We start from the raw sequence: 27,404 nt of genomic DNA, 5'->3' as shown, positions 1-27,404 counted from the left end.
TGTCACTATGCTAGAGACTGGCTGGTATTTAAGAACTTTCTATGATCGAACTATTGAATCCTGTATCTGCTAACTTAAAGCTTGATCTTATTATAATATATTTTACACTCTACAAGCTATTGGTCAACTCAAAACTCTATAGGAGAGATTGTACTATTCCTGAAAACTTCATTATCAAAATCTAGAGACTATATTGGTCTATAATTTAATTTTATATTTCTTGTCCAAAGATAAAATAGCTGGAAATACCTATAACTTGAGTTGAGAGGATATCTTGGTAAATGATACAGTTTAAGAGGCACTGCACTACAAAATATATTTTTCTATTAAAAGATTGCTTTGATTGCAGTACAGTCTACCATAGTACCATCTAAATTATCTAATATTACCACTGCTCTGTACCACGAATTCATGATTTACCATTGTACGGTACAAGCACTATGCTAGGGGGTGGAAGGAAGTAGTACAATATTATTGCAACAGCATCCCCCATGATCGCATCTCTGATTCCAACACCCTTATTGTGATAGTACCTCTATTCTTTACAGGCCTCTACACCTTCCTCAAGAATCAATATGCAGGTAGAAGGATCCCACCGCAGGGAACATAAGTACTTTAATTAAATAAATATACATAGGTAGTTGAGATAATAATAAGATGAAATAAAATAGCGATCAATCATGAAAACATTGAGCAACAGTGATCGTTGATGAAGAAGAAGTAATCCTTTAAGCGAGAAACTCCCTGAGATGACTGTGTCCGAATTATTACCCTACGAGAAATAGCAGAATAGTCTTTCACAAAGATAGCTGTTAGATGGGAGGAAAAAACTGGCCTCAAAGTACACTATAGTACTTGTGCTCCCCTCTATCACCACTACCAGGAAACAGATAGTCTTTTCAACTACCAGCAAATAGGAAGACCTCCAATCTTCCAAGAGTCTGATTTAGAGAATTTAAAATCTTTTCCTAAAAAAAATAAAAAAAATAGAAGACTATCTTAGGAAGATATTAAAAAAGTAAACGGATTGAAGGCCTCCTCTAGGACAATCAGGAAGGCAGCTAAGAGTATTACTTTAAATAAAAGAAAACCTTACAAGAAGTAAGTTTTCTAATAAAAAGTTACGTTTTTACAAATCTAAAATATATTTTAGATGGGATTTGCGCCTTAAAAACATACCAATTAGATTTATTTAAAGTAAGAGAAAAAGAGCTTAGAAATTGAAAGTGGTTTAGAATCATATGGACAAATGAAACTTCTTTCTCTACAGCTGGATTTGGACAGAGAGGATGTGTGATAAGAGAGCCTTTTGAGGAGTATGATCAGGATTGTCTGGATGAGGTCTTTTTTTTTTTTATATAATTTTATTTATTTATCCGCTTTAATGAAAGTAAGGCCGGGGGTCATCTCAGCTTTCGCCATGCAGACCCGTACCTCCAACCCGCCTTGTTCTCAAGCAGCCAGAAGCAAAACCGTGACCACAGAAAGGCATACACCAGCAGCCAAGTACCCGCCCCTAAGAGCCCACAACTTGAACGAGGAGGAGTCTCGCCTAGAGCTACCAACACCCAACCAGTCCTTGGTTTAAAAAACTCCCCCACAAGTCTCCCACACGGCTATCTACAAATGGTAAAGACAGAAAGCCCAGAAACTCATTCTTCAAAGCAAGGGAAACCCCCATCCCCACAGTACACCCCCGACCGAGCAGAGAAAAACCCAAACCAGAGTAACCCCAAACCAAAAGCTGAAGCCAGTCCCTCGCCTACAACAACCAGATACCAACCCAACCCATGCCCCTCACTTGGGACAAACCAATGGCCGGGCCTCGCCCATGAAGTCAAAAAAACAAATAGGTGCGCCATATAGGTGATATAAACGTATGTCTTGGGCATATAGCCCACAGTCGCAAGTAGGAGAAACCGAAAGGAAAGAGCGTCCACTATAAGCAGGAGGAATTGGCAGAACAAGAGCCCCAAGCCGTCCGTTTGGGAGGGCCGAAGGGGCTGCCTAAAGTAGCAAAAGAGGAAGAGGTAGTAGGGTACCAGCCAACAGTAGTAGGGTACCAGCCGACGTGACAGAAGAGAAAAAAGGGAGGAAGGACCCAAGGCCCCAGTGCTGACCCAACCGAAACCAAACCTGCCGTATTACCACGTCTCTCATGTAGTCCCTTGTTCTCCGAGAGATAGCATCACTTAGTGGAAGGGATCCCACCGGCGGTAAGGAGGTGGAAGCGCGAGGTGAGGAAGGCAACCAAACTAGAACCGAGCGACTAGGAGGGTATGGTCAAATCTCACCTCAAGACAGACCCCGAAGTTACTAGCCAAGGCGTTCCCCAACGGGGATCGTGCAAGTGGGGAGAAGGACGTCTACCACTGCCAGTGCCATCCGGAAGCGAAGAGAGGAAGCCGACCGTGCTAAAGCTAAGCGAGCACCTATTAGCAAGACAGGACTACTGGGTGAGCCCAAATAACTCCCCCATCAAGCAGTCAAGAGACAAGAGAGGCCAAAGAGGGAGGGGATGGAAGAGTTAACTGTGCCCCTAGGCAGGAACCATTAAGGGGGCAGAGGCGAGTGGGGAGGGCCCACGATAGTTGATGTGGTATTGCCAAACTATGTGGGAGGAAAATAGGAGCGATGGAGCGTATGTCTGAATGAGGTCTAGGAGTCAGAAAGTGATACTATTATGGTATGGGGAGCTTTTTGTAGAAATTTGAGGTCAAAGTTGGTAGTAGTGTAAGGAAAGGTTAAAGTGGATTCTTGTGAGTATACTAAGTATATACTGGATCTAGTTTTAATTCCTTTCTGGTATGAGTGTTGTGAGAGATTTAATTAGACAAAGATTATTAAAGATTGTACACCAAGGCATCCAAAGTAAGTTCTATCTTCTTACATATATCCTATAATTATTTTGTTTTTTGTCTTATTATTATAGAACTACTTACTAAGAATATAATCTAACTACTAATTTAGTTACAGATTTTCTACGAAGTTTAGAAAGAAAAATGAGGTAGATATATTGCCTTGACCACCACAGTCTCCAAATCTGAACTTGATTGAGAATATCTGGAGAGATATGGAGACTTACTTGGAGAAAAGGTATGGAAGAGTTGTAAGTAGAGAAGAGCTAATCAGAACTGTGGAGGAAGCTTGGGAAGCTATTCCTAATAGAAGGTTTATGGGTCTTTGCAGGTGTTTGCCAAAAAGGATCTGAGAGGTTATTAGAAGAAAAAGGCACCAAACTCATTATTGATTTAGGGTTTTCTTTTTATTTTACTTCAAGAGAATACTGAGGACTATTTTATTTTATCTCCTTTACTTATTTGATTTACTAAATATTGTTGTAGAATGAGGTAGTACTATACATTGTCAAAAATGTTGATGTACAGAGATATGTGTTGTATGAGTGTTGCATTACTTTTTTCCACACCCTGTATTTAGGGGGTGAGCATAAGTAAGGCGAACTTGGAGCTCATTGGCTGTTGATTGTATGAGAAGTAGTAAAAACTGCAAGTCTGATTGGTTACATACCACGGCCAAGCCAGAAAATTGGAGATAGAAAAAAGTAAGGCAAACTCTGGATAATATACATTGAGAAAAGAAAAAAATCGATAATATAATATTCTAATAGGGAGTAGCTTTCCTGTTTACAGCAATAACACCAGCAAGCCTTTGTGGCATACTCTGAATAAATTTAAGAAGGCGTTCAGTGCAGATATTCTTCCAAGTAACTTTTATTAACAAAATCAAAGTCAGTGTATCCTCTGTACACTTATGTATTTGTCCCAGTTCAGTCTCAATCTCTGCCCATACGGCTTCTATTAGATTTAGATCTGGAGACTGGGGTGGGAATGGAATACAATCCATATCCCATTCTTCCTGAACACCAATTGCTGAACCCTTGTGCCCAGGAGTGTTATTCTCCCCAATCTGAGTCCACCCATATTCCTCACATGTCTACATCCAGAAAGGTAGGAGAAGAGGAAGAAGAATGTTTTGGACGTAATTTTTAGAATTTAATGTTGTACCGGGTGGTACGACATATAGTTGTGACTTTATCAAGCTGCAAAGAGCCCCCCATTCAATTACTGACTGATAACCTGATTTCCATACCTGGTCTATAAAATCCAAATAGTATTCTTCATCATCTTTTCTGAACACCCATGGCCGATAACTAAATTCAGCAGTCGAGAAGCTAGATTTTTCAGTCCAAACTGTTTGTATCCAATCTTCTTCTGTCCAATGCAGTCTTTCCTGACACCATTGAACCTGAAGTGGTTTGTTTTTGGCTCAAATACCCCATCTGCTCCACCGTAGTAGTTTGTTAACCTATACCTACCTCTAGTTATAAACACCTTAGCTACTTATTTCTCCATGCTAAGTTTCGCTACCTTAATTGGAATAGCTCCTGTGGACCTATAAAAAGTATAGTCTTGCTGCTGCTCTATTAAAAGTATATATGTTTCCCTTGTGGAGAACCAAGACTATCACCCCATACTAATATCTTTTGTAATCATCATAGTATTTCAAATAGCTCAAAGACTCTAGGGAGTCTCCATAATTTAAGACAAATTATAGGGAACTTACTTTCTTCTGGGAAGTCATTTATGATAACCTCATGATGCAAGTGCATCACAAATTGTTCAAACAGAACTTTGGTATCCCATTTCCACAATTACTTCCTCCCACTGCAAGTATCGAGTCAGAGCATCCCGGGTGATAAAAGCAACCAAACATTGCTTCTCTTCCTCTATGAAAATGACAGGTCATCCTATTCTATACCGGTTTGCGGGAGAGTCGTATAGCATAGCTCGTTGATAGATTTTCTGGCATGTCCAAAAGTCTATATTTACCTTCTCTGCAATAATCCAAAGTATCTGAGTCCTATTAGCTTACTACTCATATGTGACAATAAGTATCTGAAAATTCACTCAGTGTTAGAAAACCATCCTACCCGTGAAGGAAATGGTATTGCCTTTTCAGATACTTCAGGGTGAATATGAATATCTAAACCCGGAATCATAGCAATAACTTACCTTCCAAGTCATTCCAGCCTTATCCCTGAGGGTTACTACCTGTAACCGCTCATCCCATGTGGTTTCACGGTGCTTTCGGTCTCCCGCAGGAGCATAATCTGCACGTGTACCCTTGGTCTTCATAGCTGTTCTTTATCTGAAAGGCACCTTCTCGGTTGTAGTTCGAGTAGTGGTGAGAATCTGTCATCAGAGAACAACTCTTCATATTCAGGTGTCTTCTAACCAATAAGATCACCAGCCATGCAACATCTTATATAATATGTTCCTCAATTCTCACTGGATCATTATATCCACCAATCACAGTATGTTCGCCTCACTTACCCTTAACCCCCGGTACTGTACATTTACTGTTCTGAGTGGGCGAGAAGGCTGCAGCCAATAATTTAAGTAAGGTTCGACAGACTTACCCACGACTCCCGGTACATTCTGATACCTCCCCCTCCACCACCAGCACCATCAAAGCTGCCCAGCCGGTAACATTCCGTCAGAAAATCGCTTTCAATTTTTCCCCCAAATCGCAACAAAGGTTCACAAACAGCTAATCCCACCATGCCTCCTCCGTCAAAAGTTACAGTCGAAGAGGACTCCGATGATGATGATTTGGATGACCTTGATGGTAGGCGCCTTACTCAATGAGGTTTGTACAAGGGCAACCGTAGCTAATACATGTCCATAGATTTACTGGACGAATTCCAGAGTTCGCCCCAACCAACTGGTCAACCCCCAGCCAAAACTAGCGATACCGGTGTCTCAAATGACAATCGTGGCCCTTCCCTGGAGTCGCTCGATGATGACTTTGCTCGTCAGTTGCAGTTGGGAATGCAGGATTTACTGGGCGAGATGCAGGACTCAGTATGGCAAGCTCTACGGCTATGGATGACTGGAGGATGGCGGACCGCTAATCAGTTACAGAAAGAACTACAGGACCAATTTGAGCACCTAGTGAAGGAGCTGAACGACGCCACCGCAGTACCTAGTCCCATGCCATCGGCGCCGTCCAGCTCTAGACCGTCAGACCAAGCGGCGGCCAACTTCCAAGACCGAATAAAGCAAACGATGGATCGCATGAAGTCTTCTGGAGCAGAGGTTGACGCTGCAGTCGCTGGCTCCGAAGCTGAAGACTTTTTATCGGAAATGTTGAAACAGATGCAAGGAGCGGCCGGCGAAGGAGAAAGCGACGAGGACTTTTCCAAAATGCTGTTAAACATGATGGAGCAGCTCACGAGCAAAGAAATTCTCTACGAACCCATGAAGGAATTGAACGAGAAATATCCAGATTGGCTGAGGAGCAATGAGTCCAAGCAGCCCGCCGAGGACCTACAGCAGTATCGGGAGCAGTATGGGGTGGTCAAGGAGATCGTGGCAAAATTCGAGGAACCAGAATATAGGGACGAATCTGATAAAGACCGAGAGTTTATCATCGATCGCATGCAAAAGGTGATTGGATTGCCCTTGCTCTACACTCCTACACTCTTATACTGATCCAGGCGCCACGATAGATGCAAGCTGCCGGCGCACCCCCAACGGAGTTAATGGGGGAGATGGGACAAGGATTGAGTATACCTCCTGATGTCGACTCGAATTGTGCGGTACAGTGATTGCTAGATGTGTGGAAATGCTCGTGGTAAGCTGTATATTAAAACGTATTCAATTAAATAATATTTGCGATAGCAGTGGAGTTACAAATGAGACAAGAGATGCACAAACGGTTGATAGAAGAAGGCCCCACCATATTTATACAAAGAGTGAGCCGCAGACTTATTTTACAGGCCTAGAGTCAGAAATAAGAATAAGAGTTTTCCTGGACTCCCTGCGCCAAATGATACCACAGTAAAATTACAAAGTATCCCATGCCCAGCCCTCCATCTTGGCACAAACCCAAGTTCGGCAATGGGTTCTATGCCAGAGAGAATAGGCAAGAGAACTAAGTTGGCATCATTTCGCGGTTTGCCTCTGGCATGACTTGATGCAATTGCAAATCAAGTTGAGAGAGAAGGTCTTCAAGCTCCTTACCGTCACGGTCGAGCATTTCATCTAGATCTTCCGAGGGACCAGGTTCTGTACACAGAGGGTTAGAAAGAGGAACCAAGGTGGATCAGTACAATATATACCGTCTTGGTCCATGAACAGAGATTCTTCAGCTTGGAAGTCTAACTCCTCGTTTCCGATGCCAAATTCCTCTTCTTCGTAAATGGTAGGGATCGAAGCCGCAGTTCTTGCTTGCGATGCTTCCCACCGCTTTTTTTCAGAGACGAAGATTAATCGCATCATCTGGCAAAAACAAAAACAAATTGAGTTAATAAAGGCTAGTCAACTGGAAGGAAATCGATGCCAGTACCTCATCTTCTCCACCTCTTACTTTCATCAACTTTTCGTCCCGGGCATCCCGAACCTTCTTCAGGAACAAATTTCGCCGAGCTTCCCTACCTTCCTCGCGGGAGTGAGATGTGGGAATTGGTTTGAAAAGGCGTTTAGGAGCAAGGAACTCTAGTGGGGATGACGGCGGCGACGGAAGCATCTTGAGGCCAAACCGGGTTTGTGGGGTGATCTGGGGGTGAGAGGATAAAGGTGATGAACGAGACGGAGTGTAACAATAACCAGCCGGGGGGCGGCGGGGAGTAGTTGGTGAAGCCATTTGGGGAGGTTCGCAGACGATACCAAAACCAGAGATAATATTGGTATATGGGAGGATGTAGAAGAAAGGTGGGGAGACTCTGCGTACTGAAAGAAGACGCGTTAAAAACTTTTAGCATTACCATATCTGCCAACACGAGAACTTGGGGGCACCTTATCGCGTGAATGACTAAGCAATTGAGTTTGTCTTCGTCGGAACCAGCCACCAATCTTGATCACCTTCCCTGTTCAACACCACACGCCTCACTTCACCCGACGCGACAGCAATTCATCTCTACGCGTCCCAGCACGCTCTGGGAGACAAATAAAATACGAAAACAACATAAAACCCCTCTTATATTTCACCCCTCTAACTCCGTCTTTGAATACTCGAACCCGCGAATCCCTGAATAGTTCCGCTACCACCGCTACATACTCGCTAAGATGTCGACACTCTTCGGGGGCAACACCGCCTCCACAGCTGCTTCCACCAATAACACCCAAGGTGACCTCAGCAAAGATGTAGAGGTCACCTCCCCACCCGAGGACAGTGTATCTGATCTCTCCTTTTCTTCTCAATCCGAGCATTTGGCAGTTTCTTCCTGGGATAGCAAAGTGCGAATATATGAAATATCAGAAACGGGACAATCAATCGGGAAAGCTTTGTATGATCATCAAGCCCCAGCACTATCGGTTCACTGGTCCAAGGTTGGCTAATCTGTCTCTCCGGTTTGAGCTCCGGGCGCGCCCTCATATCATTTTTACTAATGATTTTTAGGATGGCACCAAAGTTGTCTCTGGTGGTGCCGACAAAGCTGCTCGCATGTTTGACCTTCAGTCCGGTCAGGCCACTCAGGTGGCAGCCCATGATGAACCTGTAAGCTGCGTGCGGATGTTTCAAGCGCCGAACGCCGGTGAAATGCTTGTTACGGGCTCTTGGGACAAGACACTCAAGTATTGGGACCTTCGACAACAACAGCCAGCGGCCATGGTCCAGATTCAAGATCGTGTGTATACGCTAGATGTCTCTCAAGGCTTGCTTGTCACTGGGACTGCGGAACGATATATCAATGTTATCAATCTTGCCAATCCTACCGCGATCTTTAAAACCATCCAAAGTCCGCTAAAATGGCAAACTCGGGTGGTAAGTTGTTTCCCTGATGCCTCCGGATTTGCTGTAGGTAGTATCGAAGGAAGATGCGCAATACAATATGTCGACGATAAGAATGCCAGGTGAGTTTGAAATATAATTGTGGTTCTAATCGTGTTGCTAACCAATTCTACAGTATGAACTTTTCCTTTAAATGTCACCGTGAAACCCCCTCCACTGGTATCGCAAATGTTTATAGTGTCAACGCGATATCCTTTCATCCCACCTTTGGAACGTTTTCTACTGCTGGTTCGGATGGTACATTCCATTTTTGGTACGTCACTCATTGCACGAAGAGTTTTTCCACCCCCAAAATATTGAAGCTAATCGGATATATAGGGACAAGGACGCGAAACATCGTCTTAAAGGATTCCCCTCCGTCAATTGGTCCATTCCAGCTGCCTCTTTTAACAGAAACGGATCGATATTCGCTTATGCAATTAGTTACGATTGGAGCAAAGGGCATCAGGCGAACAATCCTCAATACCCAATCAAAGTCATGCTCCACCCGATCAAAGAAGATGAAGCTAAACCAAGGCCTCCTGCCAAGAAGCGGTAATCGGGAGCGCTGATAGACCGGAAGGTGGAGAAGGGAGGCTTCCGATGAGACTGTTCCGGATCGCTGCTGAGGTGCTAAGGGCTTCTCGCCGGTTGCTGGCTCTTTGCTTCTTTGCGCTTTTAGAGGCCGAGGAGTTTCCTGAAGCATGAGAAGAAGAAAAGTTGGGGAGAGGGGGCGTAATTGATGAGGGGGTTGATAATCATATTCACTTGTATCGGTAGGCTCAATGGAATTTCGTTTTCCTTTTTCACCGAAAAAAGGCCCAGGCGACCAAGATGTTATGCTTTTCATCCATTCTATTTTCTCTGGATCGATAGGTATCATAATTTGCAATGCAATACTGTACCGTACCCACAACACATGCGCAGTCCTCGGCGAAAGTTGGCAGTGTAATATCCGGAAAAGTTATGATGAGAGATTGGCGGCATCTCATGGAAGAAGAAAAAAACCCCGATTTGTGATGTGGGGCATCACGATCTCATGGCTAGCCCCCCACAGTGAGTTTGACAAGGCATCATACCTAATGGTAATTCCAGTCTTCAACGAGGGCAAACCCACTGGTGACGAACAGGGCTATGATAATTGGCAGGCATAGAAATGGGAATTCGTTAAAGTAGGGTAACTGGGAAGTACCTGCTATCGTATCGTACAGTACACTACTCCCCGCCCGCCACCCGCCGGCCTCCGCTGAAGACTGCAGATCAGTCCCAAAAGCAGGATAGACTTGGCACTCGGATTCGAAGGTATCGGCGCTCGAGTCGTCTACTCGAGCGCAGACGAATGCCCCATGCCAATGGGAGGGCGCAGAAGGTCAGCCTGAGGAGAGAGCCCGGGAACCCCCAATCTTGCGTTGAGAATTTGTCAAGAGTTGTGCACTCCATATTCGCACGGTTCCGGGCGGGCACGGAACCGGTGCACGAGGATGGATGCAAAAGCGTCAAAGAGCTCCCTCGAATGCCTCAATATTAGTGGGGTAACGCTGTTGTAATAACCGTTACAAAGGATTGGAGAAATATTACTCGATTTTCAATTACCATCTCGGTTAATGTGGGGGGGCTTTTGGCATTGCGGTAGCCACATCACGAGCTTCAGCTACCAGAAAGATTGCTTGAGTTATAGTACGAGTACAGCTCTGGCAAGGTTTCGGGACCCCCTTTGGAACATCGTACCGGACCGGACGCTCCGGGGTACTTGTAACCGAAGGTGTTATTCATGACTTCATTTCCCTCTTTTCTGTTTATTTTCTTTTTTCTTTTTCTCCCCTATTTCGTCCTTTGTTTTTCTTTGTGTGCCGGAACAGTACTAGCTGACTTTTTTAATATCCGGACACCTTGGCGCCAAGACTCATACAAATTTGCGTCAAGGTGTCCGGATACTTAAAAAATCGGCTAGTACTCGAGTACTCGAATAAGCTGCCTTTCACATTTGTTATGCTAGATGGTAAGCTCTTCAGTTTGTCCGGGCGGTAGTCTACGAGTAATCAAGCGACGAAATATGATAGTTCCTCCCCCCCCCTTTCAATTCGGAGGAAAGAAGGATAAAAAAGAAAAAAAAAAGTCGTTATCAACGTGTGTGGAGAGCAGATTTATCCCTGATTGTTCTATCGCTTGCATTCTGTTCTTTTTTTTTCATAATAATGACATTATTGCTATTTTTCTTTTTCAATGGCGAGGCGATGCATCTCAAACAAGAACGATGGGGCAAGGGGTGAGGGATGAGGGACTGATTGATTGGGCCCAGCTCACTGAGCTCATGGAAAAAGCGATGGACCCCCGATACGGGTCCACAACCGGTTTGGCGGAATAAAATAAAAACTTGCAACCTCAGCATCCCCGAGTATCATACAGGTACTATACTCGTACTCGAGTACCCGAGTACCAGTATGTGACATTCCACACTTTTAGCTCACATGACCCAGGGCGAGGTAAGGGTCCCTCACTTTCACTCTTCTCGGCAATCCTTAATTCCCTTTTTGGACTAGTCTCTCGTGCCCCCAATCCCCCGCCATCAACTTTCTTCATCCCACTTCAACACCCTCTCACAATCACGAACATTTCTCCCTAACACCACCACCGTCATCTTTTCCGCGGTTCTCGCTCTACTACAAATTCCTCGCTTTTCCCGCCTACAAGCGCCCTTTACTTCTCTCTCTACCGGTTCCCCCTAGCACCAACTGCAATCATGTGTGGTGAGCAGTCCTCCCTTCACCCGCCCAATTATCAAAATTACCTTCTTTTCTTTGCTCACGATGAGAGGCAGGTATATTCGCTTGCCACAAGCATCCCGATGTTCACAAATTCAAGCCTCAAGCTTTGCAATTGGCTAAGGCGTAGGCTTCTCCAACCAATCCTCTAACTCGATTTGATCCCCAAAGGATAGCTAACAATGCTTGATAGCGTTCGCCATCGCGGTCCGGATTGGAGTGAGTCTCTTCCCCCCCCCCTGTTTCTCTGGTTTAATTGCCCAACTAACGATACCTATATAGGCGGGAACATTATTTCCAACAACACGAGTATGTAGTTTCCAGTGGCTCCCAATGCATCACAAACCTATCTAACATCACCAGTCCTTACTCATGAGCGGTTGAGTATTGTCGGAATCGGTTTGCGCCCCGTCTTTGTCCCCAACCCGTCGGACAGCCTACTAAAGTGAACCAGACAGTGGGGCTCAGCCATTGGTCAGCGATGATGGTACTATATTTTTGGCAGTCAACGGTGAAATTTACAACCACAGAATCTTGCGCAAGCAACTCAAGCCTGAAGTGACATTCAGGACACATTCCGACTGTGAGGTTATCTTGCACTTGGTAAGAGATTCCGGCTAGGTTCGGTTGTGGGGAAAGTGGCTAACGAGTCTTATAGTACCCTAACCATGGAATAAACACCCCCAAGCTTCTCGACGGAATGTTCTCTTTTGTCCTCTATGACTCAAAGAACGATCGCACCATCGCAGCTCGTGATCCCATTGGAATTACCAGTTTCTACCAGGGCTGGTCCTCCAAGACTCCCGGCGCCGTTTACTTCGCCTCGGAACTCAAATGCCTCCACCCAGTTTGCGACAAAATTGTCTCGTTCCCTCCCGGTCACATTTATGACTCCCTCACGAAGAAGACGACCAGATATTTCGAGCCTTCATGGTGGGACCCCAAAATGGTTCCATTCCACCCAGTGGATTACAAACTTATCAGGACCACACTTGAGAAGTCCGTTAGAAAACGTTTGATGGCCGAGGTCCCTTACGGTGTTCTTCTCTCTGGTGGCCTCGATTCCAGTCTTATCGCCTCCATCGCTGCGCGTGAAACTGCTAAGGCTAGGGCTAAGGCTGGAATCGTCAATGGCTCGGTTATCCCCCATGAACTGGTCGGAATTGATGGTGAAGACGATTCTACCGTTACAGCCCTGCCGGAATTGCATTCCTTCTCCATTGGTCTTTCTGGTTCCCCTGATACCATTGCGGCGAAGAGAGTCGCGAAGTTCCTTGGAACTGTCCACCATGAGTTCAACTTTACCCTACAGGAGGGTCTTGATGCTCTTAGAGATGTCATTTACCACCTTGAGAGTTATGATGTGACCACTATTCGCGCTTCAACACCTATGTATCTGTTGAGCAGGAAGATCAAAGCCTTGGGTGTGAAGATGGTTCTTAGTGGTGAAGGTTCTGACGAGATTTTCGGTGGTTATCTGTATTTCGTCAATGCCCCTAGCAAAGACGGGTTCCATGCCGAGAATATCAGGAGAGTCAAGAACCTTCATCTCTCTGATTGCCTCCGTGCGAACAAGTCTACTGCCGCCTGGGGGGTTGAGGCTCGTGTTCCCTTCTTGGATAAGCAGGTATTCCCTCACATATTACCCCCTCTTTATCCAAGAGTTCTGACAACTTGTAGTTCCTTGAGGTTTCTCTCAATGTGGATCCCGCCGAGAAGCTTATCACTAAGGAGCGCATTGAGAAGTTCATCCTGAGAAAGGCGTTCGATACTAGCGACGACCCAGATGCTAAGCCTTACCTTCCCGACGATATTCTCTGGCGTCAGAAGGAGCAATTCAGCGATGGTGTTGGCTACGGATGGATTGATATACTCAAGGTAATCAAACCCTAACCCATGCGCCTCATCCCAACTACTGATATCTCTCCAAAGGACACCGCCGAAAAGATGGTCTCGGACGAGCAAATGAAGAGTCCCAAGCCCGAATGGGGAGCCGACGTCCCTGATAGCAAGGAGGGGTACTGGTACAGATGCATGTTTGATGAGCAGTTCCCTGCCCAATGTGCCCCAACCGTCATGCGTTGGACCCCAATGTGGACCAAAGTCACTGATCCCAGTGGAAGAGCCATCTCTATCCACGTTGCGAAATACGACCAATAGTCATGAAAGGGATCTCGTGGGTTTTAGCTTTTCGGCCTTGCTTTTCAGTCCTCTTTTTCTCCGTTTCTTTTCTGCTAGGGGTACTGTCTTAGTTGTCTTCAAAGATCTAAAAAGTTTTCTGTGTATGCTCTGCACATGTGACAAATCGTTTACGACACTCGCGCCTCGATAAATTTTATCGACTTTCTGCTATTTTTATCTTATTTTTTTGGTGGGAGGGGGTAAATGTCACTGCGGTGCATACCGAAATATATATGGGGGAATGAGGATAGAAAACTGAATGCGTGATTTTTGTTCGAGCGGACACAGGGCAATATATACTATGGGAATTTACTAGTCACTGCCGATGATCCATCCCATGCCGGGAAGACTAAGTCTTTAGTTGAGCACGACTAGTGAAGACCTTTTTTCGGTATCCACTGAATGTTTGCTTGGAAGCCGGCCACTGTTTCCAACACTGCAAGGGATCCAAATACTGGCAAATAGCGAGTGACCTGCCATGAGTATTCATATTTCACTCGGTTATTCCGCGACAGACACAGGGAAACCTCTATCAGGCACCACAATGGGGAATTCCTATACCTATGTTTTAAGGATAGGTGAGGCGAACTACTCGGATACTCGAGTAGTTCCGATGAAGTTTCTAAGGTTGGAGTTATTTGCGCATTGATACACTAACCAGATTTTGACCAGCTAAACTCGAATTCGCCTCAGTTATGCTCACCCCCTCGTAGTGTGTACGTGCGGTACGAGTACTCGAGTACAGTATTGACGTCAAGTCTCGGCGCGCGTCCCTAAATGAAGCAACCATAAAGAAAAAATCGTCACCTGCATTAGCCATAAATAATAATTTTTTGCTTCTCTTGGGCACACTACTCATGCTTGGAGTGGGAGACGCCCTGCTCTGTTAACGAGGTGGCCAAACCACACTTTAAAAACTGCACAAATTTACTCCGTCCTTTGTAAGCAACAGTTCCTGCTCGTGTGCTCTTAAGTTGCTCTGCTCGTACGAGTACTGGTAGGCACGTGGTTGCAATGGTGATATAAGTTTTGAGAGCCCAACCGCTGGCAATCGTATTGCAAACCGTTAGGTCTGTTTCCGCTGTGCTTCACTCGCAAGACTTTCAAAGTGGTGGTTGGGCTTGTGCACAGTTTCACTAAGGGATGGACGCTAATGCTAACGTCGATACATAATTGTGCCCTTTGACGATTGGAGCCACTCACGGTCTGTGGGTGTGGCCTGAAGGTGCATTAAAGAGCAGCCATCGTAAGCACAGGGGTCTTTCATTTTGTGGGAATATACAGTGCAGCAAAGAGCATCAATTATCATCCGACGTATTCGATGAGTCGTAGGACTACATGCTTTACAAAGACAAGAACCAACTAAAGCTTTTGATATTCTAGAACACAGCATTAGCGGCCAGAACAATGAGCGCAACAGGAGAAAGAAGAGTGGAAACTCACCAAGCTTGCCCTCCAACTTCTTGGCTTCTGCCACCTTCCTGACAGCTTTCGACATATCATCTTGGGTAATAGCATCACGGTCGTCTCGGATGGCGAAGAATCCAGCTTCCGTAATCACGTTTCGAAGATCAGCGCCGTTCAACTGGTCGCTCATCTTGACGATACTCTCATAGTCAATCTCTCCCTCCTTCGACACCGAGGCAGCATGGATTTTGAGGATTTCTAATCGACCAACTTCGTTAGGCAAGGGAATCTCAATCTTTCTATCCAATCGGCCGGCTCTCAGAAGCGCAGGATCAAGGGTGTCCGGCCTGTTGGTTGCCATAATGATTTTTGTCTTTCCAAGGTAGTCGAATCCGTCCAATTGGTTGAGGAGTTCCATGAGAGTTCGTTGGATCTCACGATCTGCGGAAGTCCCTTCGCTAAACCTGCGTCCACCGATGGCATCAATCTCGTCCATGAAGATGATACAGGGCTCGTGCTCCTTAGCATATCCGAACATTTCACGAATCAGACGGGCAGATTCCCCGATATATTTGTCGACAATCGCCGAAGACACAACTAAGTTAGAGAATTGACATTAGATGATCAACCAAACAGCTAAATACGCGGGTTCATGTAGGGTGCACCTTTCAAGAAATTTGTTTCCAAACTACTTGCTACAGCTCTTGCCAACAGCGTTTTTCCTGTCCCCGGGGGGCCGTAAAGTAAAACACCCTTTGGTGGCTTAATCCCAACTCTCAAGAAAAGTTCTGGATTCTTCAGTGGTAGTTCGATAACCTCTCTTAGCTCACGAATTTGCTCATTGAGACCTCCGATACCACCAAAAGATACCTGACCAGGATCCTCAAGTGACATATTATAGACCAAAGGATCGACTTCTCGAGGTAACATTCTCATAATTGTCAGGGTAGTCATGTCGAGCGCTACACGAACACCTTGCTTAAGTTTTGTTTTGTCAACCTTGGAGCGGCAACCGACAACATAACGAGGTCCAGACGAAGCTATCGTTTATCGAATCGTTAACACCCTGTGATAAACTTAGTAAAAGATGGTACTATTGTTGAGCTTCACCTTTGACAATAACTATATGTATGGTCAACTCTACTATCCAACAAATGAGAAAAAATAAGAAAGGCAAACGGAGGGATGAACATACATCGTTCATCATCCAGCTGTTTCAGAACCTCCCCAATGATCTGACCAACACTCTGTAATGCCTTAATATTCTCCTCGGTATGGTCGAACTCCTTCTGAAGATCCTTAATCTCTTTCCTCAAATTTTTTAATTTTGCATCCCATTCTCGGTGCTCAAGAAGCTATAGAGAGAGTACAATATTAGCATTATGATGCCCTTGATGAAATTATTGAACCCTTAGGCGCTGCGATAGATAGACAGGTTACTGGGGGATAAATAACCTTTGTCTTGAATTCCGAAAGCGCCTTCTCTCTTTCAGGATCAGACATGGTGGGTAAAGTGAAGTGGGGACCGATTTTCGATTAACAAGGTCTCGGGAAAGTAGAGGATATTTAATTGTTAAATCGGACGTGAAGTTTGATGTATGGTAGATGGCTGGAGCAGACACTGACGGAAAGGCAAAAGGTTAAGGAAACACCGAGAGGCCGAGTACGAGGACGGTACATAGTCCATACGTGCACGGGGATGGGTAGTTGTGGTACCAATACCAAGTAGGGTCTAGACCAATGAGGCAGAGTGTGGCTTGAGGCTTGGTTTTAACATCACGTGCCATCGACATAATAACGTAGGAAGGGGGTCGAGAAAAGTCAGGCGAACATGGCGATGTATGTGGCAGTGCATGCAGTGGCGGCAATACACCACTTCGGTATGATAGTATGTCTGAATGATGGCTTCTAACAATGGATCTGTATTAAAACAGTTGGAAACTAGTCAGTAACAATACCCATTATGTGAGTACACTTGTCAATGAAACTGCAGTAGTTGGTAAGAAAATGTCAGAAACATGGATGGAAATATCATAAAAGACATAGATGACAACTAGAGGCTATAATACTATTAAACTAATAGGTAATGACATTAAAATTTAATGTAGAGATAAAAGCCTAATAGTATATATAAATATTTGTAAAATATATATATATATAAAGCCTCAAATTCATTTATTAGATAGAAGCTTTTACATCCTGTAAGAGAGTTAAAACAGAGAAAAAATAAGAAAGCAGGAATTGTAAATTGATTCTCATACTTTAGTTTTGATATATTAGTTTTCTTTCTTATTTTTGGCTGAGAAAAGCTGGAAACATTTATTGAAAAACATTTTTCAATTTATTCTTCTCTCTTTACCATTTAATCCTATTCTCCACATAAAAAAGGTAAAAAGGCCTCTTCAAGTTATAAAACATTCAAGTTATCTTCAAGTTATAATAATACTACTAGCAGTTAAAGATTAAAGTAATAATTAATATAGGCTAATAGTTCACTTAGATTTATACACTTAAGAGTTGCTTTCCAATTAGTATTCTAAAATAAATTTCACTATTCCAATAAAATATAAACTAATAAATCATGTACAGAACAGCATTTAAAAATTAAAAAATAAGAAATGACAACAGATAAAAGAGGTTGCATTATAGTATTATGAGATCATAGTAATCTATAGATAATTTGGAAGAATATAGCTTGTATAGTAAAATTTAAAAACTATTATTTAATTAATATTCTTGAAGAGAAAGCTAATAAATATTTGAATACAACGTTAATATTAATTACTAAATATGTCAAATAATAAATCAAAAAAGTTAGCTAGGAGGTATACTAATAAATGCAAAATATACAAGATGAATACAAATATAGTGTAATAATACTCTAAGGAAAACTATTTCAGATAGTCAAGCCAATATGTATATGTAAGGGGGGCTCCTACAGGGAAGATTGATCCCAAGGTTGTGATCTAAAAAAATTGAAGTCTTCTGGAAATAAATATAACAAAATCTCAACGACTTAGTAATAGAGTTAAGGAAACAAAATGGTAAAACTTAATATCAGTAATTTATAGCTTTACTCAATTAAGTTCTAATCTTAAGAGGAAGTTGATTGCTAGAGCAGGGGAGAACTTGCATATACATAAGTAGATGTTAGGAGGACTGAGATCTGATACCTAGGAATCACTCTAAGAAGGGTAACATCACTCAGAATTGGAATCTCTAGTCTTAAACACTCCCCTCCGACCCCCAAACAGGCCTACCTGTTTTTATACATATCAATCTCAGTTGCATCCTGTGACTAATACCGCAGGATTGAAAGTGCCAGACTAACATATTATAAATCGCTACCATTCCTCCAACTTGATTCTGATTGTAGGCTATATGAGATAGATCCTTCAGCTAGGTTGAAAAAGTAGAATAGAATAAATCTGTTAAGTATTCATAAGGTCTAAAGACTTCAAAGATAGAACACCTATGGTAGTAGCTATAAGTAACTGGACCTTTTTGCATAACAGTACAAGAATGAATGTTAGAGGATCTCTACAAAGAGCCAATATATTCTCATTTATCCTACAATAATGAGAAGAGTACAGAACTCCAAGGGACTATAGCAAAAAAGATAAAGAACTTCACAGAGTTCTAGAACTAGGTCCAGAAACATGTTGTAATTGTAGGAATTATCCCTAATACTGAATAATGATCAACGTCCTGTTATCTAGAATAACCAGAAGTTGTTGACAAAGGGAATATTTCCCAATCCAGTAGAATAGCTTCCTGCAAATTAGTAGAAAGTCATCTGGAGGATATCTGTAGGTTATATTAGGTATTATGAAGGTTTAAAGTCAGCAACCTGAGGAGGTTACACCCACGACTACTCCTGCAGATACAACCTATGGATATAACTGATTATTTTTTCAATAAGCGAGACACTTAGCACCAATACTGTTTACCTTGAGAACTAGGCCATAAGTCTAATAAACCTAGAGAATTGGATATTTACTATTGGAAACAGTGCAGTTTCCAATTGGTATAATAGTAAGTACTGAAAATTGTATAATAGTTTTCAGGTTCTCCTAGTGTTAGTACTTCTAAAGAATACCTGATATTAGGAGTTATGGTTAATGAGGTATATAATTTATAGGAAAGATAAATGTAGTCCACAAACACTCAAATGTAAAATATCAATAGAAAAGTATCTACCGAGCTTTTAGACATCATTAAGCATGAGAGAAGAGACCTTAATAATACAATATTATTTATACGATTAGCTCTTACCTGTCACGAATGTGGCTTAGCATGGAAAAGGTTTTCACATGACACATGGTTATGAGTCAGAGGTATGTTATTGTTTTGCGCATATAACTCATTCGGGTTATATGATTTATTATGTGTGGGATTTGTGATGCTATCGCACATGGCTCAAATATGAGTCAAAGGACATGCGCCTGACGAGTATGCCTTGCGAGTGTGCCTTGCAGGTAAGCCTTGCGCATATGATTTATGTTTCACACATGACCTCATTATGAGGTCATGGGTTTCGCACATATGACTCAGTCGAGTCATATGACTTGTTTATTGTGTTATGATTGGTTTATGAGTTTTGCACATGACCTTGCTATAAGGTCATGGGTTTTGAGCATGTGATCACTTTGGTCACATGACTAGTTTGTTATGATTTGGTTTTGCACATGTGACCACTTTAGGTCACATGATTAAAGGCGGGAAGAATACTATATAAGGAGGCCGATGAGGTCGAGGAAGATAGGTTCTTCACGCTTTGTTCTAAGTACTTTTCCTACATATTACTTTAACGAATATAAAACACCTTTACGATCTTTATCCTTATTGCAACGTTATCATTACGCCAAGAAGCACTCGTTACGAAGACGAGTTAGAGAAAGCTTACGATAGGTGTTTCCGATAGAAGACAAAGGTCTTGTACTATCGGTAACATAGGTAGAGGCCTAGAGCAATCGTAAGACAAAGAAAGAAAGGGAAAGAAAAGATAAGTATCGTTCCCCGTCGCCAAGAACTAACTATCTGAAAGGGGATGGTTACATTACAAAGCGTCACCTAGTGCGACGTCAAACGATACAAGACGGCATCATTCATCCCAGACAGGGAAGGTGATATTGACATCGACAATCCAAATCTTAATCTAGGAGGATTCAGCGACGCCCTAGATCACATCTCAGTAGAACCCTCGAGAGCAGCAAGCCCAGTAACCCCAGAAGAAGGATCATCAGTCGATAGCTCTCCTGCTGAAACTCCACGACCTGAGAGAATGTCGGGATCCGCAGTACCTGGGCCACCAGCCCCAGCAGCTCTGGCACCAGGAACCAGCATACTTGGAATGACTGAAAATCAGTTTCAGGCATTTCTAGCAGCCACGCGAAATACAGGACAAGGAAATGTCCAACGACCAAAAGCAAAGGAGCCCGACACATACGAAGGAGCTGAAGATAAGCTACGAATATTCTTAGCACAATGCCAAGGCTATTTTGCCGTTAAAGGATACGGAGAACAACATGATGAGATCAAGATTCCATATGTGGAATCTCTGCTCAGAGGACTCGCGGGACAATGGATCATGCCTCTCCAAGATGGAAGGAAGCAGAGGGAATGGGTCACATACGAAGAGTTCAAGGCGACACTCTTTGAACAATTTAGAGATCCCAACGCCAAAGAAACAGCAAGACGAAAGCTAGAAAAATTCTAGCAAGGAAAACAAACATTCACAGCATATTGGAACCAATGTCGACTGTTGGAATACGAGGCTGAGTTTGATGATGTGACTCTCTACATCATCCTCCTGAGAAACTGCAGTGAGAGACTACGAGAGGCATGGTGAATCTCTGACCTGCGCTATACGACAGCCGAACGATTTGCAGGATGGGCAATCGACAAAGAAAGCAAATTAAACATTGTTCAGAGCAACTGGGAAAATACTATAGCACATAGAGTGGTCCAATCATCCAGGAATGTGGACGGAACCTTCAAACCGCAAGCACCTCGAGGAGAAAGTCGAGCATTACCACCAGGCGAACCAATGGAGTTAGACAAGTCAAGAACAGGACCTGCTCTGAATCTCTCTAAAGAAGAATACGCCAGAAGGATGAATGGGAAATTATGCCTAAGGTGTGGAAAAGCAGGGTATCGGATACGAGAATGCAGAAGCCGACCGGACAACGGATACCAGGGAAACAGAGCTGCTGGAAATAACCATTTCCAAAATCAGAAAAGGAGCAACATCTGCGAGATGATAGCAGAGGATTCACCGGCGGAAAATGACGAGGGTCCCCAGTAAACGGAGGTCTGGGAGACCCAAGATGTGGACCTGGAAAACCCATCAAATTAGCAAACTACTACACGGCACTACACACGCAAAGAGGAGAAGAAGATGGAGATCATGTGATGATCAAAACGAAGGAATACAACAGAGAAAGCGAAGAAACAACAATATATGCAATGCTCGACTCGGGGGCCACTGAAGTCTTTATCGACAAAGAAATATGCGACAAATACGGCCTCCACACCAAACAAGCGAAGAAAGCAAGACAAGTCTACCTAGCAGATGGAAAGCCAAGCGCTATGGGTCCTATAACCCATACGGCGACAGTACCTATGGACATTGACAGCCATAGGGAAACGGCAACCTTTCAAGTGGCAGATATAAAGAACCATGAGATAGTCCTAGGGATGCCATGGTTACAGAAGCATAATCCAACGATCGATTGGAACGAGAACAAGATGACATTTACAGGTGAACTATGTGCGACACAATGTCTCAACAGTTCACCTGTAGTCTACTCCACACTAATACGAGAAGTGGAAGAAGAAACTTTACATGCTAAGTTTGCCGAGATGCGGTAAGATAAGAGAGTCCGGATACAAAGGCTGGACCAAGAGGCAAAAGTGCCTACCAAGGGTTCCAAAGGGGCAGCAGGACACAACCTATACGCCAACGAAGGAATCAAGATACCTGCCAACAGACAGGCAACGATAGCAACGGGAATAGCCATTGGACTCCCAGAAGGCACCTACGGACGAATAGCACCCCACAGTGGTCTAGCAGTCAAACATCGACTTATGACCATGGCAGGGGTGATCGACGTTGACTATACAGGTGAAGTCAAAGTGGTCCTGGCCAACCTATCTCAAGAGGACTATCAAATCCAGAGAGGCGATCGAATCGCACAGTTGATAATCGAAAAAATCAACCAAAAAGATCTGCATGAAGTAGATCAACTGGAAGATACCACAAGAGGAAATAAGGGATTTGGAAGCACAGACCAAAGCCAGCTCAATACAACAAAAAGAATTGAGATCAAAGAAATCACAGTACAAGCCTTCGGACGGTACTATCAAAGAGGAGATACCACAGGAATTCTCAAATGGACATACAAAGACGAGAAAGCAGTTCTAGCAAAAATCAACATCAGCACAGAACTAGCAATCCAGGACAAGAAATACCAAAGCAAAAAAGGATGGAAAGAATTGGTTCCAAAAGAATATCACCAATTCACAAATCTATTTCAAGAAGAGGAAGCTATGGAGCTACCACCTCGAAGACCAGGAATCGACCACGAAATTCAGCTGGACAAAGACAAAAAAACGGGAAAGACAAAAGAGATTCCCTATAAGAAGTTATACCCCCTAGGGGAAGCAGAGCTCCAAGAACTTAGGAAGTACATCGAGCAAAACCTAAAGAGAGGATGGATCCGAGACTCTTTCGCGTCAGGAGGATCCCCAATACTATTCGTCAAAAAGAAAGACGGAAAAATGAGACTATGCGTGGACTACAGAGCCCTCAATTCGGTTACCAAGAAGGACCGATATCCACTACCCGTGATTGGGGAAGCACTGGACAGACTACGATCAGCAAAATACTTCACCAAACTCGACATCAAAGATGCATACCACAATATACGCATCAAGGCAGGAGACCAATGGAAGACTACATTCGCCTCAAGATACAGAATGTTCGAATACTTGGTGATGCCCTTCGGGCTAACCAACACACCAGCTTCATTCCAGAGATGGATCAACAAGGTACTTAATAAGTACCTTGACATATGTTGCATCGTATACTTGGACGATATACTCATATATTCGGAAAACATACAACAACACCAAAAAGATATCAGCAATATCATGGCGGCAATACAAGGATCAGGAATGAAGATCAAACCAACAAAATGCGAATTCCATAAGGAAGAAACAGAATACCTTGGATTTATCATCAATCGAAGTGGGGTTAAGGTCGATCCTGTTAAAACAGCAGCCATATGGGATTGGGCTAAACTAAACAACAAAACAGATGTCCAATGCTTTATGGGATTCTACAACTTTTATCGAAGGTTCATAGAGGGGTTTAGCAGACTTGCAAAACCACTCTATAACCTAACGAAAAAAGACAAGAAATGGGAATGGGGAGAAACAGAACAAAAGACATATGATGCAATATGAACGCATCTAACATCGGCACCCATATTGGTCCATTTCAACCCAAACTAAAGGACAATGATTGAAACGGACGCCTCAAAATATGTATGCTCAGGCATACTATCGCAACAATGCGATGATGGAAAATGGAGGCCAGTGTCCTATTGATCCAAGACAATGACCCCCGTAGAGTGCAACTACGATGTTGCAAACAAAGAACTATTAGCAATAGTTCAAGCATTAAAAGAATGGAGAAGATACGTTTCGAACAATGACGATCGAGTCCGAGTTCTAACTGACCACAAGAACCTGGTGCCGTTCATGACTACGAAAGAACCGAACGACCGCCAGATAAGATGGATGGAACACCTCAGCAAATACAACTTCAAAATCGAATACCGACCAGGCAAAGAAAGTAGAAAGCCAGATGCTCTCACAAGGATTGCAAGCGACAAACCACAAACGAAAGAAGACGAAAGGATCAAACAAAAAACACGGACCCTATTACCAAAAACCTACTTCGAGGCAATGGAGGTTATCCAATTCACATCAAAGGATGAAAGAGGAATTGAGGACGCAAACAAGAAAGACAAAACAATCCAGGCAATAAGAGAAGCCTTAGAAGAAGGAAAAAAGGAGATGAAAGGAATTGCACTGGGGTTATGCCAATGGAAGGACGGAAATATGTGGTACGATGGAAAACAATGGATCCCAGAAAAAGAGGAGATAAGGACAGACATCATACGACAACACCACGATATCCGAACGGCAGGACATGGAGGAATGGCTAAAACCAGAGAATTCATCACGAGGTCATTCTATTGGCCAGGACTGCGCGCAGATGTCAAACGATATGTCAAAAACTGTGACATATGCCAGAGGACGAAAACGGCTAAACACGCACCATATGGATTACTAAAATCAAACGAAGTCCCCGAACAACCAGGGGAAACAATTACTATGGATTTCATCACGGACCTACTAACATCGGAAAATTGCGATAGCATCTTGGTCGTGGTGGATCGCCTGACCAAAATGAGTCATTTCATTCCGGTTAGAAAAGACATCAACACGAGGGATTTTATACAAATATTCTTCCGAGAGGTCTTTCGACTTCACGGCCTCCTGAAGAATATCATTACCAATCGAGGAACACTATTCACATCGGGACTATGGAAGAAAGTAACCGGAGAAATGGGGATACAAAACAGAATGAGCACAGCGTTCCACCAACAAACAGATGGAAAAATGGAACGGGTAAATGCGATACTCGAACAATATTTAAGGGCCTATGTCAACTATTAGCAAGATGATTGGTACAAGCGGTTATCAATGGCCGAATTCGCATACAACAATGGAAAGCAAGAAACAATTGGCACGACACCTTTCTTCGCAAATTACGGACAACATCCACAAAGTCAGACCACATATCATACGATTAATAATGTGATACTGGATAAAACTGATATGGGGAAACTACACGAAACATTACAATACAAAATGAGTCAAGCACAACAACGACAAAAGGAACAATACGATAAGCACAGAAGACCAGATCCGAATATACGACCAGGAGATATGGTATGGCTAACACCACGCAATATTCATACAACGCGACCATCAAAGAAATTGGACTACAAGAAAATATGACCATTGCGGATACTGGAAAAAGTGGACAGCCGAGCTTATAAACTCGACCTTCCCCCCTCAATGCGAATACACAATACATTCCACATCTCACTCCTCGAACTACACAACGACAATAAGTTTCCTTCACAAACACTTATTCCTGCCCTCCGATCGAACTTGACGGAGAACCGGAATACGAGCTCGACGAAATAGTCGATTCCCGCTTCTTCCACGGTTACCTCCAATACCGAGCCAAGTGGACAGGATATTCTCCTGAACACGATAAAACTTGGTACTTCGCACACAACTTCGAAAACGCACAAGATGCCATCTCAACCTTCCACCAGCGATACCCAGGCAAGCCCGGCCCAGGTGACGATCACATTCAACCAAGACAAAGGAAAGGGAAAGACTCCCGCGCCGTTGCAGCAACACGAGGGCTGGGGCGATAGCCCCTGCCAAACCACATCCACCAGCCCCGAATACTCATTCATGGGGCCAACCGACGAAGAACTCAAGGAAAGGGAAAGACAAGCACAGCATAACGCCATGTCATGGACGGTATGCTACGACGACGGTTGCCAAACACACTAGGGTGACAAGGAAGGCTCGGGATAGTTCCCGAGGGAATGTCGAAAGTGTGGCCCACGCCCAGACCACATCCTGAAGCATTGGCAACAATGCTTCAGAAAGGGGTGCAGGATACAAAGGGCACAAAAATATCTGCGGGATTCTACCCGCAGAAGGAAGAAAGCCGAAAAGAGTTGGAAGGAGAAGATGCCAGAAAGGCATGGGCCGCGAGGACGCGGTCCAAGGAGGGAGGGGCCCAAAATTCTTCGGCAGACACGGAACCGGATGTCAGGAGCCTACACAGGCAGATCCAGGGACTCCGAGAACAACTAGGCCAAGCTGAGGCCACAATTTCGGCAAACGACAAAACGATCGCGGAGCTTAGACAGCTGAACGACAATCAGCGACAGACGATTGAGATGGCGAATCTGACTCTGGAATCGGTGAGGGTCAGATGGAGGGAGGCAGACCAAAGGTTCCACAAGCTGAGAAGGACCATGCGCTCGGCAGGACGGGAACTATTAAAACTGGGAGAAAAGGCCTGATGGGACTCAGGCTTAGGAGGAGGGGAGCTAATGTCACGAATGTGGCTTAGCATGGAAAAGGTTTTCACGTGACACATGGTTATGAGTCACAGGTATGTTATTGTTTTGCGCATATAACTCATTCTGGTTATATGATTTGTTAGGTGTGGGATTTGTGATGCTTTCGCACATGGCTCAAATATGAGTCATGGGACATGCCCCTGATGAGTATGCCTTGCGAGTGTGCCTTGCGGGTAAGCCTTGCGCATATGATTTATGTTTCACACATGACCTCATTATGAGGTCATGGGTTTCGCACATATGACTCAGTCGAGTCATATGACTTGTTTATTGTGTTATGATTGGTTTATGAGTTTTGCACATGACCTCGCTATAAGGTCATGGGTTTTGAGCATATGATCACTTTGGTCATATGACTAGTTTGTTATGATTTGGTTTTGCACATGTGACTACTTTAGGTCACATGATTAAAGGCGGGAAGAATACTATATAAGGAGGCCGATGAGGCCGAGGAAGATAGGTTCTTCACGCTTTGTTCTAAGTACTTTTCCTACATATTACTTTAATGAATATAAAACACCTTTACGATCTTTATCCTTATTGCAACGTTATCATTACGCCAAGAAGCACTTGTTACGAAGACGAGTTAGAGAAAGCTTACGATAGGTGTTTCCGATAGAAGACAAAGGTCTTGTACTATCGGTAACATAGGCAGAGGCCTAGAGCTATCGTAAGACAAAGAAAGAAAGGGAAAGAAAAGATTAGTATCGTTCCCCGTCGCCAAGAACTATCTATCTGAAAGGGGATCGTTACATTACCTTACATTCCCTCACTTCACTCTGAGTAGTTATAAACAAAAGACATATCATATTTGAACCTTGCTAGACCAATCTCCCACTAAGGAAATGAATCTTAATTTGTTCATATGATCCCAAGTCTATCCAGGCCATCTCTACCTAGTAGTATATTGTTAGATCTCCTTCTTATCAAGACTCTCTACCTACCTAACACCTTTTACCATACAACGTTGTTACGATACTAAGTGTCTCATGCTCCTATTCTACCAAAA

General features: G+C 43.6%; 5 protein-coding genes; 3 read left to right on the top strand and 2 right to left on the bottom strand.

Moving 5' to 3' along the window:
- Nucleotides 1–5,400: 5,400 nt before the first annotated feature.
- Nucleotides 5,401–6,631, top strand: GSTUM_00003906001 (uncharacterized protein; the record flags this gene model as incomplete). XM_002835093.2 has 4 exons in its annotated part: nt 5,401–5,649; nt 5,710–5,885; nt 5,946–6,470; nt 6,533–6,631. Exons 1-4 carry the CDS (start codon nt 5,583–5,585, stop codon nt 6,629–6,631), a joined length of 867 nt encoding a protein of 288 aa, XP_002835139.1. The 5' UTR covers nt 5,401–5,582.
- A 33-nt stretch (nt 6,632–6,664) lies between these two features.
- On the bottom strand, nt 6,665–7,912 carry GSTUM_00003905001 (uncharacterized protein). XM_002835092.2 has 3 exons: nt 7,372–7,912; nt 7,145–7,304; nt 6,665–7,091 (listed from the first exon to the last, which is right to left on the bottom strand). Exons 1-3 carry the CDS (start codon nt 7,549–7,551, stop codon nt 6,958–6,960), a joined length of 474 nt encoding a protein of 157 aa, XP_002835138.1. The 5' UTR covers nt 7,552–7,912; the 3' UTR covers nt 6,665–6,957.
- Nucleotides 7,913–7,936: 24 nt separating this feature from the next.
- Nucleotides 7,937–9,605, top strand: GSTUM_00003904001 (uncharacterized protein). XM_002835091.2 has 4 exons: nt 7,937–8,354; nt 8,425–8,879; nt 8,933–9,070; nt 9,136–9,605. Exons 1-4 carry the CDS (start codon nt 8,091–8,093, stop codon nt 9,353–9,355), a joined length of 1,077 nt encoding a protein of 358 aa, XP_002835137.1. The 5' UTR covers nt 7,937–8,090; the 3' UTR covers nt 9,356–9,605.
- A 1,282-nt stretch (nt 9,606–10,887) lies between these two features.
- GSTUM_00003903001 (uncharacterized protein) lies at nt 10,888–14,068 on the top strand. XM_002835090.2 has 11 exons: nt 10,888–11,279; nt 11,337–11,543; nt 11,615–11,684; nt 11,752–11,777; nt 11,841–11,867; nt 11,922–11,957; nt 12,013–12,161; nt 12,217–12,649; nt 12,734–13,185; nt 13,239–13,436; nt 13,491–14,068. The coding sequence occupies exons 2-11, from the start codon at nt 11,537–11,539 to the stop codon at nt 13,716–13,718; spliced, it is 1,626 nt and encodes a 541-aa protein (XP_002835136.1). The 5' UTR covers nt 10,888–11,279; nt 11,337–11,536; the 3' UTR covers nt 13,719–14,068.
- Nucleotides 14,069–15,028: 960 nt separating this feature from the next.
- Nucleotides 15,029–16,773, bottom strand: GSTUM_00003902001 (uncharacterized protein). XM_002835089.2 has 5 exons: nt 16,602–16,773; nt 16,342–16,501; nt 15,812–16,186; nt 15,183–15,743; nt 15,029–15,118 (listed from the first exon to the last, which is right to left on the bottom strand). The coding sequence occupies exons 1-5, from the start codon at nt 16,647–16,649 to the stop codon at nt 15,102–15,104; spliced, it is 1,161 nt and encodes a 386-aa protein (XP_002835135.1). The 5' UTR covers nt 16,650–16,773; the 3' UTR covers nt 15,029–15,101.
- Nucleotides 16,774–27,404: the final 10,631 nt, after the last annotated feature.

Source organism: Tuber melanosporum (assembly GCF_000151645.1).
Source record: "Tuber melanosporum whole genome shotgun sequence assembly, scaffold_1, strain Mel28".
Taxonomy (NCBI): domain Eukaryota; kingdom Fungi; phylum Ascomycota; class Pezizomycetes; order Pezizales; family Tuberaceae; genus Tuber; species Tuber melanosporum.
Note: the sequence above shows the minus strand (reverse complement) of the source record. Positions and strands in the feature narration are given on the sequence as shown.